At 41.6% G+C, this 17,706-nt stretch overlaps 1 protein-coding gene across 2 annotated transcripts in view; it reads right to left on the bottom strand.

The window, feature by feature from the left end:
- Window positions 1-1,907: 1,907 nt before the first annotated feature.
- Window positions 1,908-17,706, bottom strand: part of acss2 (acyl-CoA synthetase short chain family member 2) — an 81,817-nt gene continuing 66,018 nt past the window's right edge. For both annotated transcript variants that reach the window (XM_038803427.1, XM_038803428.1), the window contains 7 exons: window positions 16,178-16,234; window positions 15,073-15,153; window positions 13,049-13,157; window positions 9,953-10,021; window positions 8,221-8,397; window positions 3,035-3,109; window positions 1,908-2,949 (listed from right to left, as the gene is read on the bottom strand). In XM_038803427.1, the coding sequence (XP_038659355.1) occupies window positions 2,825-2,949; window positions 3,035-3,109; window positions 8,221-8,397; window positions 9,953-10,021; window positions 13,049-13,157; window positions 15,073-15,153; window positions 16,178-16,234 (693 nt within the window). In that variant the 3' untranslated portion in view covers window positions 1,908-2,824. The remainder of the gene's footprint in view (window positions 2,950-3,034; window positions 3,110-8,220; window positions 8,398-9,952; window positions 10,022-13,048; window positions 13,158-15,072; window positions 15,154-16,177; window positions 16,235-17,706) is intronic.

Here is a 17,706-nt window from a genome sequence, read left to right as displayed (position 1 = left end):
CTTAATAGAGGCATACAAAATGATCAGAGGGTTAGATAGGGTGGACAGCGAGAGCCTTCTCCCGCGGATGGAGGTGGCTAGCACGAGGGGACATAGCCTTAAATTGAGGGGTAATAGATATAGGACAGAGGTCAGAGGTGGGTTTTTTTACGCAAAGAGTGGTGAGGCCGTGGAATGCCCTACCTGCAACAGTAGTGAACTCGCCAACATTGAGGGCATTTAAAAGTTTATTGGATAAGCATATGGATGATAAGGGCATAGTGTAGGTTAGATGGCCTTTAGTTTTTTTTCCATGTCGGTGCAACATCGAGGGCCGAAGGGCCTGTACTGCGCTGTATCGTTCTATGTTCTATGGTCTGCCGACTGATCCAAAATAGAAATCATTGATGTGTTTATTGCACAAGCGATGTAGTTTCTAAGCAAGATTTCAACGTACAACTGTAAGATTGAATTTTCAACACGTGTGAGATCAAAAACAAAAATGAACCAGCTAAATGTAGAGTCCGACATGAGAGACTGATGCTCCAACATGGAACCAGGTATCACCTCATTGGTGTTTAGTGGGTGGGATAGGACTGGTAAGATCTTGTGACCCATCTATGTAAAAGTTTGAGAACCATTGCTTTAATGTTTCAGTTCTCAAAAAGTTCATAAATTAAATCATAAACAACACAAATAATTGTATTTGTTATTTATTTCCCCAAAACATAATTAAAATGACTAAAACTGCCTTAATGTCAAACTGCAATTCATTGACAATATTTCACTTAACATCGAGTTTTGCCAAGTCAACTTGAAACTAAGGAACAAATCTATTTAAAATGTGATACAACTGATAGTACATTAACATTAATTAAGCAATTGGAATTTATGGATTACTTACTGGGATTCCGGAGTGAGGAAGGTGACACCTTAGTTTGCTCAAGAAACATTTTCATAAAAACACCAGATTTGCTACTCCCACAGCATTGCTCACAGTAAATCTGAACATACTCTCACCCGTCTCTCATCGCCTTTCTCTTTACACTCGTGATTCCCTTTCTTTTTGGGTGAAAGTTACTAAGTTATGGTAAGAGCTGCAAGTCATATTTTTAGTTGTTTGGTGCTAGTCACAGTAAGGCTATGGACTACCTTTGAGGCGATGGATTACAAGACTGCAAAGAGATTTTCTGACCAGTTACTAGCCAAATTGTGAGAGATTTCACCCACATTTGTCTCATTTTCCCATCGTGTTTCAATCCAACTCTCCTTCAGCTCAATATTGGAAGTAGGTGTAGGAATTGAGGTGTTAATGGAATTCTGTTCTTGTCTGTTCCAATTAAGGGGCAATTTAGCATGGTCAATCCACCTACCCTGGACATCTTTGGGTTGTGGGGGCGAAACCCACGCAAACACGGGAAGAATGTGCAAACTCCACACGGACAGTGACCCAGAGCTGGGATCGAACCTGGGATGTCAGTGCAGTGAATATAGATAAAATAATTGTTCTGTTCCTCGGGGACCTTCAACAGTGGAAAACTACTGCTTACTCTTATGATTACGGAGGTAATTGAAATTAAATGAAAATCGCTTATTGTCACGAGTAGGCTTCAATGAAGTTACTGTGAAAAGTCCCTAGTCGCCACATTCCGGCGCCTGTTCGGGGAGGCTGTTACAGGAATCGAACCGTGCTGCTGGCCTGCTTTCAAAGCCAGCGATTTAGCCCTGTGCTAAATTGCATAAGATTTGTGGCATTGGGGAGTAGCTTTTGTGTTTATAGCCATTACAATGATGGACAAAATGGAGACTGGAGTCAAGAATAATTAGTTCTAACTGGGAGTAAAATTGTGAATGCTGTTACTGGGCATATGTGAGCATATGAATTTGGGAGTCAAACATTAGGAAAATAATTCACTGAAAACAATTCATAAATAGATATGAAAAGCTTTAATTGGCGTATACACATCACCATCACATTTAACAGTTAATGCTTTGCCAGTGTGCACGGTACAGCAGGTGCAAACATAAATAACTTCATTTTTGTGTTCAATAAAAAATATGGCTTTGTACAACTTTAATTGCTTCACATAAACAAAGGTTGCTTGCCTGGGTTAAAATTCTCATCTGGTAAATAAACAGGATGCCCATTGTTACCTGAAGAAATGCTGGGATTAAAAGGATAATGCGTTTTTTATCCCCCCCCCACCCCCAAGCAAAATGAAAATAAAATGTTCTCTAATTTCGCTATAAAAACGGGAAGATATTTAAGCTAGGGTACTCATCGCACCAGACAAAAAAAGGACACTTGTAATTTGAAATGGTATGGAGCAGGGAAAACAAATGCACACAATACAGCCTCATATTTTTCCGCTATCCATAATGGAAATATTTATCAATTAATTTTCATTTGCTTTTATACAACTGTGTTGTGTACTTATTAAATATTATTTGTTCAAACTTGTGTTTAAAACAACCTAGGAATATCTGGTTGTTATATTCAGACCAAAGCAAAGTATAAAAATACAGATAATACAACTAAATCGAAAACATTAAAAGCAGTACTTTTTAAAAATGTTACAACAATTTAATCAAACTTATTGCTAATGGATAGCTTATCCATATTATTTCCCCGTTAAAAGATACAAATTTTTTTAAAAAGATGAAGCAACAAGACAATCACCCATAAATCAATCATTTATCACCATAATCTATGCAATTAGTGCTTTCTCTGGTCCTTTAGACTCAGGCAACCCATAGATCTGGTTATGTTCTCGCCCAAGCATGCACATATACTTACAAATTACAAGTTTTACATTGCAATTTAAATTGAGAAACAGAATCGGTTTTAAGCTGTTCTACACCTGTTCTTGAAGAGTTCTTCTATAACTGTCCCATCTGCAAGAGTCGATGTATCTCCAAGATCCTTCTCATTTCGGGCAATCTTCCTCAGAATGCGTCTCATAATTTTACCTTTTAAGGCAGAAATCAAAAAGTCAATACAACAAGTTTAAACATGTTTAATAGTGGATAGATATATTTGCACTATATACCATACCAGAACGGGTTTTGGGCAACCCAGGAGCATTCTGTACATAATCAGGAGTGGCAATGGGTCCTATTTTTTCTCGAACTGTAACATTGAAAGATAAAATTGTTAATGGAAATTGACTTATCAAAATATGAAAGCATAGTTAAAAATTCCCTCAAGGTAGACTCATTGCATTAATACATACGGTATAGTGAGATATAAAAGGTGAATGTAATCTTCAACTAGAAAGCCAGCATTTGAGTAAGATGTTTTCCTTAATGATTTGGTAATGTCCAATTTTTGAAAAAATAAAATCTACAGAATGGAGGAAAACATACACAAATCCAGTTGATGTGTTGAAATAAAAAAAACAATCCTAGTAGTTAAAGATGGCAGGTTCCATATTCCTAGTCAGAAAATGCACAAATACGAGTCCTGAGAGCCACGTCCATTCTGATTATCCCCTGCAGTTCTGTATACATTTGCATGTAGGGTTGCATGGTATGTCGTGGGGTTCCCAAAAGATTGATATAAATCACACTTTTAAACTCAAATGCTGGAGTTTCTCGAATATTTCTCACACCATACCATGTGATGCAGACGGGCGCACTGTTACTTTGCTAGCCAGACTCTACTGCAGTAGAGCGTGCTGCATAAGGATACCTGTGTTTCATAACCATGAACATACAGGTCCTAAATCATATTGAAATAACATAACAAAGCTAGCAGATGGACAACCACATGATGGGTGCAGAGGTATTTCACCCTTTCATCATAAAACACTGCAGGATGTTCTGCCGTGTTAGGCAAGATGATGCTCTCGGAACATGTTGACTGAAGTGTATATCTGCATCTTCTGTCACAAACTGATTTCTAAGCAAGAACTTTAGTATGGAATGTGAACAGAGAAACTGATAGGACTGAAGTGCGGGGGGGGGGGGGGGGGGTTGGTTGGTGTGCCTTTCAACATTGGCAAAGGCAGCATGTCATCTGCCAACATTTTGGAATGGAATTCTTGTGTGCTCAAGGATTTCAGTTTTAAACTTCCAGTTCTTGACATCAGAGTAATCATTTACTACAGAGAAGTTATAAATAGCTAATGCAAATGTCCTCTTCTCCACAGGTTTAAACAAATATATACAAAATATATCAGACTGCTAATTCTACACAGCAAAACGCACAGATTTGGGGAAACTCATAGGTAGATGACAATTGCAATCATGAATTACTTGGATACAGGTTAATAACTCAGTGGTTACTTTAAATATAATTGGTGGGCAAGATTTCTGTGCAGATTTACATATGCAGCTTCCTGCTTTCCTAAATTCAAGCATGATGCATGCAGGTTAAATAGACGTACTGCCCACACCGTTCTCAAATGCCCTGATCCTGCACTACTTGGAGGATTGGAGTTACTATCAAGTTAAAACTGCAAGGTTCCAAGTTCCTGGATCATATGGGCACCACTCTGCAAACCAGCCTCTGACTGCCAACACACGTAACAAAGTTGGTGGGTTAGTCGCCCAATCATTGTTCCATCATTCATTTAAATGTATTCCTCCGCTGCTATTTTATCTTTTCAGATCAACAACATTTTGACATGCACCAGAATGGTCTTGCAAAAAACATTTTCATGCAGAGAGATTGTGATGTAATACGTTTAAGGCACTTTGGGTCCTTTCAGTAAACCAGTTTGATTGGTTCAATAAACCAGGGTAATTGACTGAAAAGGTATCTTTGAACACACTGGCAACTAAATAATGAAAGACTTGTGTTCCACCAAATTCTTTGTTTGTACCTTTGCCAGCCACAACTGCAACTTCAGAGCAGGGGAAAGACTGCATTACCAGTGACTGGGCTCCATAGGGGCTAGCACTGTTATCTCACAGGTTCAATTCTGACCTCTGTCTGGAGTTTGCATGTTCTCCCCGTGTCTGCGTGGGTTTCCTCCAGGTACCCTCCCACAGACCAAAGATGTGCCGGTTAGGTGAATTGGCCATGCTAAATTGCCCAAACGTCATATGGGGTTAAGGGGCTAGGAGTGGGGAATTGAACCCAGGTGGGGTGCTCTATCGAAGCAAGGGCGGGTGCAGACCCGATAGGCTGAATGGTCTCCTTCTGCACTGTAGGGATTCTCTGACTCTAAAGGTGACTGTGTTGATAAACTTTTATGTGCCTGGATCCTTCCAGACGAGTTGGAGATAGCAAAATCTCGTAGCCATCCACTTCTGCATAAGGGAGGTCACAGAGCCTCACTATTCAATGAGAGTTAACTACATACCATTTCCTCTATCCAGAGATAAGCAGCTAAATTGAGCATGTGGCTTTGCGAGGATTTCAGGCTTCCTCATGGTGACAGTCACCATTGGCTGCAATTATAATATTTTGCAGGCGCCAGATATCAACTCTGCACAGTACTGGATCCAAAAGGGATTTCCTTAATATTCAGCTAGTGTGTGACCATAGGCAGTGAACCATGATGTTCAATATATTCTGGCTGCAGTCACGATGTCTCTTTTCTGTGGCAGTCCACTGCATTTGAGCCATCATAGCAAACCAAAGGGTGGCTCCGAGGTGACAAGGGGTACCTGCTGACAAAATGTGACAGAGCAGACCATCGGCATACTGAAATAATGCTTTCGCTGTTTGAGCCGCTTTGGAGGAGCCCTGCAATATTCAGCAGAGTGGGTGTCCCGAATTATGGTCGTCTGCTGCATGCTACACAACCTCAATCATGAGGTGGCAGCTCTTGCCACCAGCTGTCGAGAGAATAGCTAAGGAGCAGGAGGAGGAAGAGAAACAGGAGGAAGGAGCCAAACTTGACAATCTGTTTCTACCTAGGCTGTCTGAAGAACTTATCCAAATGTTATGTTGCTAATTGAAATGCCAATTCCCCATTCACCCACACTCCCATACCTCGACTTCCTTCTGTCACTGATCATTTCTGGACCACAATACAACAATATAAAATCACCACCAGAAATTCCAAACCAAATTTAAGTTAAATCTTATTACCATTGCATATAAAAGCCAACTAATTACCCTTGTACATCCAATTAGTACTATTATTATTAATTATCACCCATCTTCGATAGGCCTATCCCAATGGTTTCAGCATGGTTGTTGGAAGGCTGCCGTCTTTCAGTGGAGGAGACTTCAAATAGCCCTGGAGGTCAATCTCAAGCAGCTCTGGCTGTGGGTTTCACCGTCTCAGCATGGGTAGCAGTAGTATGAGCTCATCTACTGGAAGGCAACAGGGAGAGCACCAGTGGAGAGGAAGGGATGGGAGGACTAATGTTGTTTCCTGAGAGAGGACAGCAAGGTTTTCTCCATGAAATTGCTGCCACTCTTCTGCGGCCACACCTCAGCAATCCTCAAACTGTTAGAATTGGCAGATTGCTGTACACAATTGCCATCCTGGATGATAGCAACCGGAGCTTCCCTGGGGGGTGTTGCAGCTGCTCGTGCAGCAATGGTAGCCTGAGACATTGGCTGGCAGATGTTGTATCATCGTTGGGTTCACAAGTGTGGAATGGAGTTGACCGCCATTTCTATGTCAATGGCCCAAATCTTCCAGTCTACACATTGTCAGAGACCAGATGTACCCCATAAGATACACTTCCCCACAGATGTCCCAACAGACCAACTCCGTGGGAATTACCAGGGAAATCTAAACTTCCTGCAGGCAATTCCCCCTTCCTGGGACGCTCTTTAAAAAAAGGGTCTGTCTCTCGGACAGTTCAACTTATCTGGCTAGTTACCCAGGAAATGTTAGAAAAATCCTAGTCTAAGTCATGGGTAACTATACAATTGTTCCACCCCCTCCCCTCCCCCACAACTCTAACCTGGAGCTCACAACTATCCCCCTGACCCAACTTCAATCCATTCACCCATTCTCTGAATTTGTTTTGACCTGGCTAATCACATAAAACATAGGTGTGGCCCCTGCACTGATTCCTTTCGCTGATCTCTGAAAGGATCCTGTGTTGAGGTCTTCTGCATCGTGGATCGAAGTCGGAGACTTTTCAACGTATCCAGATAAGTGGGCATATTTCTATCTGATCACTGCCGGACACAAAGGTTCCAACTTTTTGGGCCATAAGCATTTTTCTGCGGGTAGGACCATTACCTTATTTTTTTATTCATTCACAGGATGTTGGCATTGCTGACTAGGCCAGCATTTGTTGCCCATCCCAAATTTCCTCAAGGTGGTGGTGAGCTGCCTTCTTGAACCACTGGTCCATGAGGTACATTTTACCCACAGGAGACGGATATGTCAGCGAGTGTCATGCAATCTGGTTGTTATAGCTGCTATAGCCGACTAGCCAACAGTATGTGCAGGCAATAAGAGACTGTGAAGCTGCAGCAGTGCTAAGTGTGAGAGGGTGGGGCGAAGCTACAAATGAGAGGTACAAGTCCTGATTGGTAAAAATGTGGTGCATTGAGCAGTGTCAGAAGCTGGTGGTGTAGTTGCTTGGATATGGCATTCGAAGGTGCATTCACTGACCTTGGTCACTCATGTAAGGTCACTGAACTTTCTTGCAGCATTAAAACCAGATCTTCAGAACATTAACTGCCACAGTTATCTGGTCCCTCTGCCTTCTGAGAGTTTGGACGTCCTCCGGCAACTTGTAAATGGAGTACAGATCTCTGCCTCCTTGACCAAGGCCTCTAAAGCATCATTGGAAACTGCACTTATTCATGGTGTGCCATGATTGAAGGTTACTCAGGTCAAAGTAGACTGCAGAATGATATCCAGCTGCTGATGGCAGCCATAATGCTTCACCCCCTCAAAGAGATTCTGGCTAACTTTAAACAGGGCGGGTTAACTCTAACTGGTGTTAGCCACCCATCAGCCAATGAACAGCACAGTTAGTGATGACTGCACGTAGAAATCATTCAAATGAACAAGCATCATGAAGTTGGCACGCTGCCTGCATTACATTGAACGGGTTAATTGAGCATCTCAATCACTATGCCCGTTTTTGAGACTAACCAATTTAGATCCATATATGGTAAATAATTTCTTTGGGGTGGTGAGGGGTGAAGGAAATGAGAGAACACTGCTTTTTTTTAAACCTGTAACTAAATACATCAGGAAGCAATAAATCATCTTTGATACACATTTTTAAAAAATCGATTCTAGATACTTCACCATCATTTAAAAAAATTAACGATAGAGTCCAAATCTGCAGCACTCTAAAAACGATTACCTTGATCTTTTAGTTCAGTGACCAGCGTTTCGGTAAATTCATGTCCATCCCTCAGAGTGACGAAGCAGTAGAGACATTCTCCTTTTATGGGGTGGGGGTGACTAACAGTAGCAGCTTCAGCGACAGCAGCGTGCTCTATTAATGCAGATTCCACTTCAGCTGTACTCAAAAGATGCCCTGTAAACAAATAATATTGTCTTCCCTAAAATAGTGTTACAATCCAACAAATTAATAATTCATATTTTGTGTACACATTTGAACATGCACAAAACATATTCCTATAAGCATGAATCTATGATGGATAATTTATATGCTGAATATATGCAATAACAAATGTGGTTGTCTTATATGCCTGGTTGACTTGTACACCGCTATCTACAGTAAGCGGACAGAAGGAAATGGAATTCTTAAAATGTGCACAGGATTCTTTCCTCAAGTACTACATTAGTAGACTACGAGTACCTAAGCAGTGTTAGATTTGGTTCTGAATGATGAAATAGGTCAGGTAAATGGAGTTTCCACTAAACTTCTGGCAAAGTTACTGCAATGGAACAAGAGGAACTCACTGGCGACGTTCCATCATTTCTATGCCTACCATTTGTAAATCATAGCCTAACATTCCTGTAGCTTCTCTACTTCACTGATGCAATCAACGGAAATTTCTGAGGAAGATGATTCTCCTGACGTAGCATCTGAGTTGGGTGAAGACTGGCAAAAAAAAATGTGGCCTGAACAGGATTGACACTAAAGTTATGACAGCCAATTAGGAGAAATCCTGAGAAAATTGGCATTCGTTCATGGGGGTTGAGCATTGCAGGCAACACCAGTATTCATTATCCATTCCTAATTTCCCTCGAAAGCATAGACACAATGGGCTGAATGTGCTGAAATTTCAATCCTCGTTTCTGAAGTGAAAGTCAAGACGCCATAGTTCAGATGACCATAGGCTACGTTCCCCTTTCAGGGGCAGAGCTGACTGGTAGTGATTAAGCCCAAGGACCACCACATCACCGGTGAGGAGCAAGGTTTAGGATATGTTATTTATAACTTTTTGATGAAAGCTGGAGCAAATTCCTTGGAACAAGGAATTTCACATTACATAGGTACAATAAAAATAACATTTTCAAATTGTGATTTTTTAAAAAAAAGATGCAGAAAATATACTTGTATTACAAGCGGTCCATGGAATTTTTATAACGTGGGATGGGGAGGCATCAGAAGCAAAAAGGTTCAGGAACCCTGCCCGAGAGCAATTGTTTCACTCAACTTCACTTCAGAATAGAATTTACAGTGCAGAAGACGGCATTCGGCCCATCGAGTCTGCAGCGGCCCTTGGAAAGAGCACCCCACTTAAGCCCACGCCTCCACCCTATCTCTGTAACCCAGAAACCCCACCTAAGGGTCAATTTATCACAGCCAATCAACCTAACCTGCACATCTTGGGCCTACACATCATCAAAGGAAACGGGAGGAAACCCACGCAGACACTGAGAGAAAGCGCAAATTCCACACAGTCACCCGAGGCCAGAATTGAACCCGGGACCCTGGAGCTGTGAGGCAGCAGTGCTAACCACTGTGCCGTAAGAGTTGGTGCAGTCCTTCACATTTGATTTACATTCCAGATTTAGAATTCATGGGACGTGGTTACGTCTTTGCATCCATTCTAACCTTGTTCGACTGCATCCAAGTATTTGTGATTCATAACACAAGCAATATGAACTAGAAATCTTACCAGACACATTCAGCATGTCATCAATCCTTCCAGTGATCCAATAATAACCATCTTTATCTCTTTTGCAACCTGCCAACCAAAATTCAACTTTAAACTCAAGGTCCGTTTAAATTCAATCTATAAATGTTCAGTAAAAGTATGGTGCAGACAGCATCAAAATACTGCTTGCAAATCTGACTTTAAAAAAAACCAAATCATGCATTAGTAAAGTGTACAAACATTCAGGAACTGTTTGATTCACAATCAAAGGAAGAAAGAACTTGCATCTGTGAAGCACTTTCATGACCCTCGATGTGCCAAAGTGTTTCACAGATCAATTACTTTTGAAACATGGGAGCCAATTCTCACACAGATAGATCTCGTAAAAAGCAATGAGTCAAATAACTAGATACTTGTTTTCTTAGATATGGAGATTGAAAGTTTATTATGGATGTGCACCAGGAGACGTCCGGCAGGAGAAGTCCCCTAGTGTTTTCTTCAAATTATGCCATGGATACCTTTAGATCCACCCGAGTTAAGTCTCACCTAAAAGACAGTACCTCATATTAGAGCGCTCCCTCAGTACCCTACTGAAGTGTCAGCCTTGATTATGTGAAGTAGTGAGGCTTGAACCACCGACCTTCTAACTTAGAAGCAGGAGTATCATCACTTAATTAATACTGACCCTTTGGGCAAAATGACAAAACCACTTTAAGAAGCCCTTCCAGTGAATTTATTTAATCTATAAACCTAGTTATTGCTGTTTAAAATATGTGAAAATTGTTTTCTATTAAAGCAAAATTTACGGCAATTATATTTAAAGGCAAAAGGTGCATTCTAAACCTAATGTGATTCCTAGGTGTCTGACAATGTGCAATAGGGATCTTCACATAATTAGCCTTCCTAATTACAATTACTGGCACTCACCTGGCAAGCAAATCAGCAACCTACAAGGGTCTGATACAACTCAACAGTCTTTAGGGAACACTAGTGTTTCAGTAATGGTATGAAAACCATGGTGTGTAAACATTTGAATTGATAAAAATGAGTACCATTATTCAGAATTTACTTTGTAGCACACTTGATAAATTACACATTTACAAAAGACGCAGGGCGGAATCGTTAACCCGCATTTGTCGTTCACGGGATCAGTGGCGTGGGCAGAAAATCCTGCAAGAATCGGGAAACGCAGTTCTCGCCGGAGAGACTGCGCTTCCTGTTTTTTCCCACCCCCTCATCAGTGACGTCATGAGATTCACACCCACAAAGGGCGTGAACTGCATTTTAACAAATTTGAATTGATTTATTATTAGCAGCCCCCACGCCAAATGATTCGCCACTCACTAAATATTCATTCCTCGCTGATGTTTACAACAGGTTTGGTCAGGCGTGAAGCAGTTAAGGGGGTCCTTTGGGGACTCAGAGGTAACTGAAGACCTCAAAGGGGGAGATGGCACATCCTAGTGTCAGCCCCATACTGGATTTGGTTGGGGAGGGGGGGGGGGGGGGGGGGGAGGGGTTGTGAGAGCTATGCCGGTGGGGGGGGGTTAGAGAAAGAGGCAGGAGCTCCTGATGCCCGTGATGGGGGCTGAGGGCTGCTGAGCCATCTTTAAAAAGGATGTCTGATCCCTATGATGTGGCCCCACCGTGCAAGTGATGGTGTAAGAGGCTCAAAGTTCCACGAGAAAACTGGTCTGTGCAACTGGAGAGTTTGACACTTTGCAAACGTCTGGTAAAATACTGCCTATATAATACTGTGTACTAATAAAGATAGTTGTCAGTTAGTATGCACCAGATAATAATAATCTTTATTGTCACAAGTCAGCTTACATTAAAACTGCAATGAAGTTCCTGTGAAAAGCCCCTAGTTGCCACATTCCGCCACCTGTTCGGCTACACGGAGGGAGAATTCAGAATGTCCAAATTACCAAACAGCACGTCTTTCGGGCATTACCTCTCGGGACTTGTGGAAGGAAACCGGAGCACCCGGAGGAAACCCACGCAGACATGGGGAGAACGTGCAAACTCCGCACGGACAGTGACCCAAGCCGCAAATCAAACTTGGGGCTCTGGCGCTGTGAAGCAACAGTGATAACCACTATGCTACTGGAACAAACAACGTAATTATTTTTTCCACACTAAAATTGTAAAGTATAAATAAATTGAAATGAAGTAAGCATTTAGAAGTTGCAAAAAAGTTGAACTAAAGTTTAAAAAGTTTAGTGTTCCAATGAAGAGCTTTTGAAATGAACGCACTATTGTGTAGGAAGGCACAGCTGCTAGTTACAGTGAAAGGAGGAAGAAATATTCAACAGGTCAGAATCAAAAAAACTGAGAATTTGAGGGGTATTTTGAATAATTTTAGACCCTTTTATAAACCAAATTGTTTTGGTATTAGGCGTAGGGGGAGAAATTTATTTCCCGGGCTGCTGCCTTTAAGATGAGCTTTGCAAATAAATTTTCCCTTTCAACATTCGCATCTGCACCTGAATTTGCTTCAATTTACTCAACATGATGTCGGGATTCTAACATGTATACACAGTGCAAAGACTAATTGCCAAAATGGACAGTGATGTGGGAGTACATAAATGCCATTTTGCAATGGATTGTGTGGAAAACAACTGTAAATCAAATCCATGTATGGAAATTTTACCAAAATAATGTTATCTTCAGATTATATACCAAATGCGATTCTTCTTGATTCTCTGACCACACCTAGAGATACAGGAGACAGATAAAGCACATGCTTACATCTGTTTACGTAGCTCGTTTACCCTGGAACGGGTCGCTAGCCTGTCGCCAGATGCTATATAGCTTGAGGGACGCCATTCCACAGCAAGCACGTCTGATCAGGAGACTGGTCTACTCTTACTGCCTGCCACAGCCATATTGGAAGGATTTACAAGTTGATACTCAACCTCTTTGGCCATGTTATGAATGGCCACCATGGAGTGGGACCTGAACCCAGACTTTCTGGCTCAGAAGCAGGAAGGTTACCCACTGCGCCACAAGACGGCTGCACTATATGGAATTGTGGACTCAGAAATAACTTACATGTCTCTAAAAATGGCATTTTTAAAATATGCACTCTTTACCAGTCTGGTTTAACCAACTCACCATCTCCCGTGACAAAATATCCCGGAAACCTCTTAAAATAGGTGGTTTCAAACCGTTGATGGTTGCCATAAATTGTACGCATTATGGATGGCCAAGGCGTCTTGAATACCTATATGTAAGGAGGATTAAAGAATAGGAGCAGTTGAAATGGAAGTAATATTGTCCACTAATAATGCCCTAGATCATAGAAATTACAGTGCAGAAGGAGGCCATTTGGCCCATCGAATCTACACCAACCCATGGAAAGATCACCTACCAAAGACCACACCTCCACCCTATCCCAGTAACCCCATCTAACCTTTTTGGACACTAAGAGCAATTTAGCATGGCCAATCCACCTAACCTGCACATCTTTGGACTGTGGGAAGAAACCGGAGCACCCGGAGGAAACCCATGCAGACACGGGGACAACGTGCAGACTCCACACAGACAGTGACCCAATCCTGGAGCTGTGAACCGACAGTGCTAACCACTGTGCTACCGTGCCACCCTTTGGAATAAAAAATGCAGTTGCAGTAACAACTCCATTGAAACTTATTTAAAAGAACTAAACATGTGCATTATCAATATTATAATGATTACAAACGGGTTTGTAAAATACTTCTCAGTCACACAAATAAGCTGCACTCATTGTATTGTTTAGGCAGGTTGCATGCTTCGGGAGGGGTAGAGAGAGAGAGAGATGTACTGAAGTACAACAAATACTATCACAGGAATGGAAACCTGACCAATTTCAAAAACTGGCTGTAAATTGCACTGGTGCTTCAGTTTAAAAGGTTACATTTCTCCCTTTTAAGATTTTGCTGCTTTTCTGTCCAGCCCATACACACCTCTCCCCCTACACGTGCTGCTAATCTATGCTGCTCCAGTTGGCTACCAGCAATTCACAGCATCTTCCCTTCAGTTTTCCCCACTGTTTCTACAGGAAATGACTCCCTCTGATGTCAATGGCAAGATGCTTGGTGTGAACCATATTTGACATGATCCTATGTTATACTTGAAATAAAAGTGGAAAATTAAAACGCAGGCAGTTTCCTTCAGGCGCAGGTGATGCCAGGAGGGTGTGGCCACCAATTGAATAATTTAGAATGGAGTGGAGAGCTGGATTATAGATCAGGACAAGCAAGACACAATGAAAGGAATTTGCTGGTGAGCAAATGTTCCAAAATGCATATATGTGTGACATGGATGCCTTTGAGCAAAAGATAGAGAGTCAAAGTGTCTTTAGTATTACACACATACATAAGACCAAAAATGTTACGTGACTGAAGGACGTTACCTATATTAAGTGTATTTAAAATACCTGGCTTCTACAGTGACCCAAACAATTTTTCTAAAATCAGTTCTAGTTTTGACCAACTGAAATGGAATTTGAGGTCTCACTTCCATTTATGTAATTTGTACCGTATGTTTTATACCAATTTTGAAGTGCTTAATTTCATTTCTGGAATAAAATTGCATTGGTTCTATAAAGTTGCAAACCAGCAATGCATGTAGGCAAGTGCATCATCATGGTACACATCTCAGATTGGTACCCACAGAATGCAACATGTAGCTGACGGATCTGGATTATACGGCTGGCTGTGCTTCATGTTCGACCCAGCAACAAAGAGCCTCAGCACATAACTGCCAGATTTCTGCTGACAAGCTAATCTTGAATATTAGGTAAAAGAGGGCAGGTGCAAGTCATCTGACCTAATAGAGTTTTTTGTAATTAAATTGTCAGAAGACAATGATCACCTCCCATGGAGAGATAACCTATAGCTAGTGTGAACACCCGGTGATGTGACATTGAGAACACTTTGCTTGGCTTCTGTACACTTGGGAGTTAAATTGCCAAACTGACTTCCAGCTTATTAAGCACCGATGTGCATTGATTTGATAGTACAACAGGGTATACATGTAGGCAAGCCATCACTCCATAATTGGAAGCATTTTGTGTTTATAAGTAACTTCAAAAATCTGCTGCAATATAATGGTTTTTTTAAAGTATCAAATAAAAGACAACAATAAATGTTTCATACCAAGTAACCTTCAGCCACTCCTTCCAGTTCTTCTCCAGATTCATTGAGAATGGCAGGAGTAACACCAAAAAATGGAAAAGTCTGAAAATTAATGGATATCTATTATTAGAGCTTACACTTAATTTATAAGATCTAAATAGTAATGAATATAATAAAGTTGGACCAGGGCCGAATGTCAGCTGGGACAATGGTAGGATCATTAAAACATCTTAACATCCCCAAAAAGAGATGGAAAATGGACTGTGCCTGCTGGAATTCCGCATATCGACAAACCAGGATCGCATTGAATGGCCTGCCAGGATTTCTTCAAGCTCACGCACGCGTAAAAAGTAACTCGAATAGAATACTGGCAGGCATAAAATTCCTTTGTCATCAGATTGTATGCAAGACACCAATGGACTGAATTTTCAGGATGGCGAACGCCCACCATCCTGAGTGTTGGTGGGCAGCACGGTAGCATGGTGGTTAGCATAAATGCTTCATAGCTCCAGGGTCCCAGGTTCGATTCCCGGCTGGGTCACTGTCTGTGCGGAGTCTGCACGTCCTCCCCGTGTGTGCGTGGGTTTCCTCCCACAGTCCAAAGATGCGCGGGTTAGGTGGATTGGCCATGCTAAATTGCCCGTAGTGTCCTAAAAAAGTAAGGTTAAGGGGGGGGTTCTTGGGTTACGGGTATAGGGTGGATACATGGGTTTGAGTAGGGTGATCATTGCTCGGCACAACATCGAGGGCCGAAGGGCCTGTTCTGTGCTGTACTGTTCTATGTTCTATAACCCATCCCGACTGACCCCTAACACGCCCCCGGCCATTTTATTCTTGATTGAGTGTTGTCTGGCAGTTGGGACCTCCGTCCGTCCTTGGCCGACAGCTCGCCAGCCCTTCCGGGCACAGCACTGCAGTGGCCAAAAGAGGGACTGCAGCCAGATTTGCCAAAGGGTTATCCAGACTCGAAATGTTAGCACCATTATCCCATCAGAGATGCTGTCAGACCTGTTGAGATTGTCCAGCATTTCTGCTTTCGATACAATTATAAAGGTTGTTCTTTATGTACAATCAATTTGCATTCATCAAATTTTAAATCTAGGCTGATTAATAATGTTTTACTTACAGCAGAGCCTGGCTTCAGTGGGATGGCAGCTGGAAGAGGAGTCATCATGTGACCACCCTGAATATACAGAGAATCTATGTTACAGGCAAATAGATGACGAACATGAACATTAAAATGAAATAAATACTGTGGAAGGTGTAACATGCCACACTGATAATGGAAAACTGTATCAATTACCAGCTTAAGTGGTTTAGTGCAATTTTCCTTCAATCCGAGATTTCAAATCAGAAGAACTGCACAGTTCAATCCAAATAATTGAAATGCCAGTTTTTCCATCCTGGCATAAATCCATAGTTATAAATTATGAACAAATTAACTGCGATCATAACACAAGTTTGTGTCATAACTGGGCAGGAAGATCCCAGAACGGAACCCTGACTCAAAAGATAACTTTTACTTTTTGTTTAATAAAACATGGAGGAACAAAGTCACAGGACTGCTAATTAGTTTTAACAACAAGGATAAACAAATTATTAAACATGAAAAATTGGATTATTATAGAATTCTCCTTTACTCCCCACTTAGTTTAAGGTTAACACACATTACAAAGTATATCTTAGGCTACAATGGTTCCATCCCTTATAAGCACACAGATTGGCCGTGGTCAATAACGCGCACTCTGCTCTGGACCCAAGTTAGTGACTGAATCCCCCCTGATGACTGTCACATTAGAGTTTCCAAACACCACTCCCAAAAACGCCCTTTAAAATAGTCTCTCATAATTATGCTTACCCTCAGCAGTTTGCATTCCAAACTCCAGTCCAGATTTTACAATGACCTTTAAACAGACCTTCTGCTTTAATTTGGCCAGAGAATCCAGTCCAGGATTTACACCAAATCCTTTAGGATTTCTTTATCTTAACTGCTATACAAACAGTTCACAGTTGCTTTTACTCTCAATTCCCAGACTGTAGTAAAATAGCATCACTTTTGATTTCCCTCTGAAATCTACTTTCCCATTTTAAACCTGGTTACTGCAATTGTCTCTTTAACTTCAGAACTCTGCATTCCTTAGGAAGTGTGCATCTTTGTAACTCCCTTGTCCTGTCCAGTTTCTCCTGGCAGAGTTGAGAGCTGCTCACTCCCCAGGTGTCCTGTCTCCAACTGCTCTTACTTTCATTTAAAACTAGCAAAGGAAATAATAATAATCGCTTATTGTCACAAGTAGGCTTCAATGAAGTTACTGTGAAAAGCCCCAGTCGTCACATTCCGGCGCTTGTTCGGGGAGGCCGGTACGGGAATTGAACCCGCGGTACTGGCTTTGTTCTACACTACAAGCCCACTGTGCTAAACCAGCCCCTACACTCCGAAAGCCCTTCACTCCGGAAAGTGGCCTCCTGTTGCTGAGCAATGACTTACTTCTACTTATTCTTCACGCTATAGCCCTCTTCAAGCACAATAGATTCACAGTTGGAATTGAAACCAACCCCCACACAGACCAACACCTTTGACCAGCATGAATCTAACCTCCCAGGCACAGAAACAATAAACCCACTTAAACGGATACCGTATGTCTAATGTTAACCAAT

This window comes from Scyliorhinus canicula, chromosome 7, assembly GCF_902713615.1.
Source record: "Scyliorhinus canicula chromosome 7, sScyCan1.1, whole genome shotgun sequence".
NCBI classification, from domain to species: domain Eukaryota; kingdom Metazoa; phylum Chordata; class Chondrichthyes; order Carcharhiniformes; family Scyliorhinidae; genus Scyliorhinus; species Scyliorhinus canicula.
Note: the sequence above shows the minus strand (reverse complement) of the source record. Positions and strands in the feature narration are given on the sequence as shown.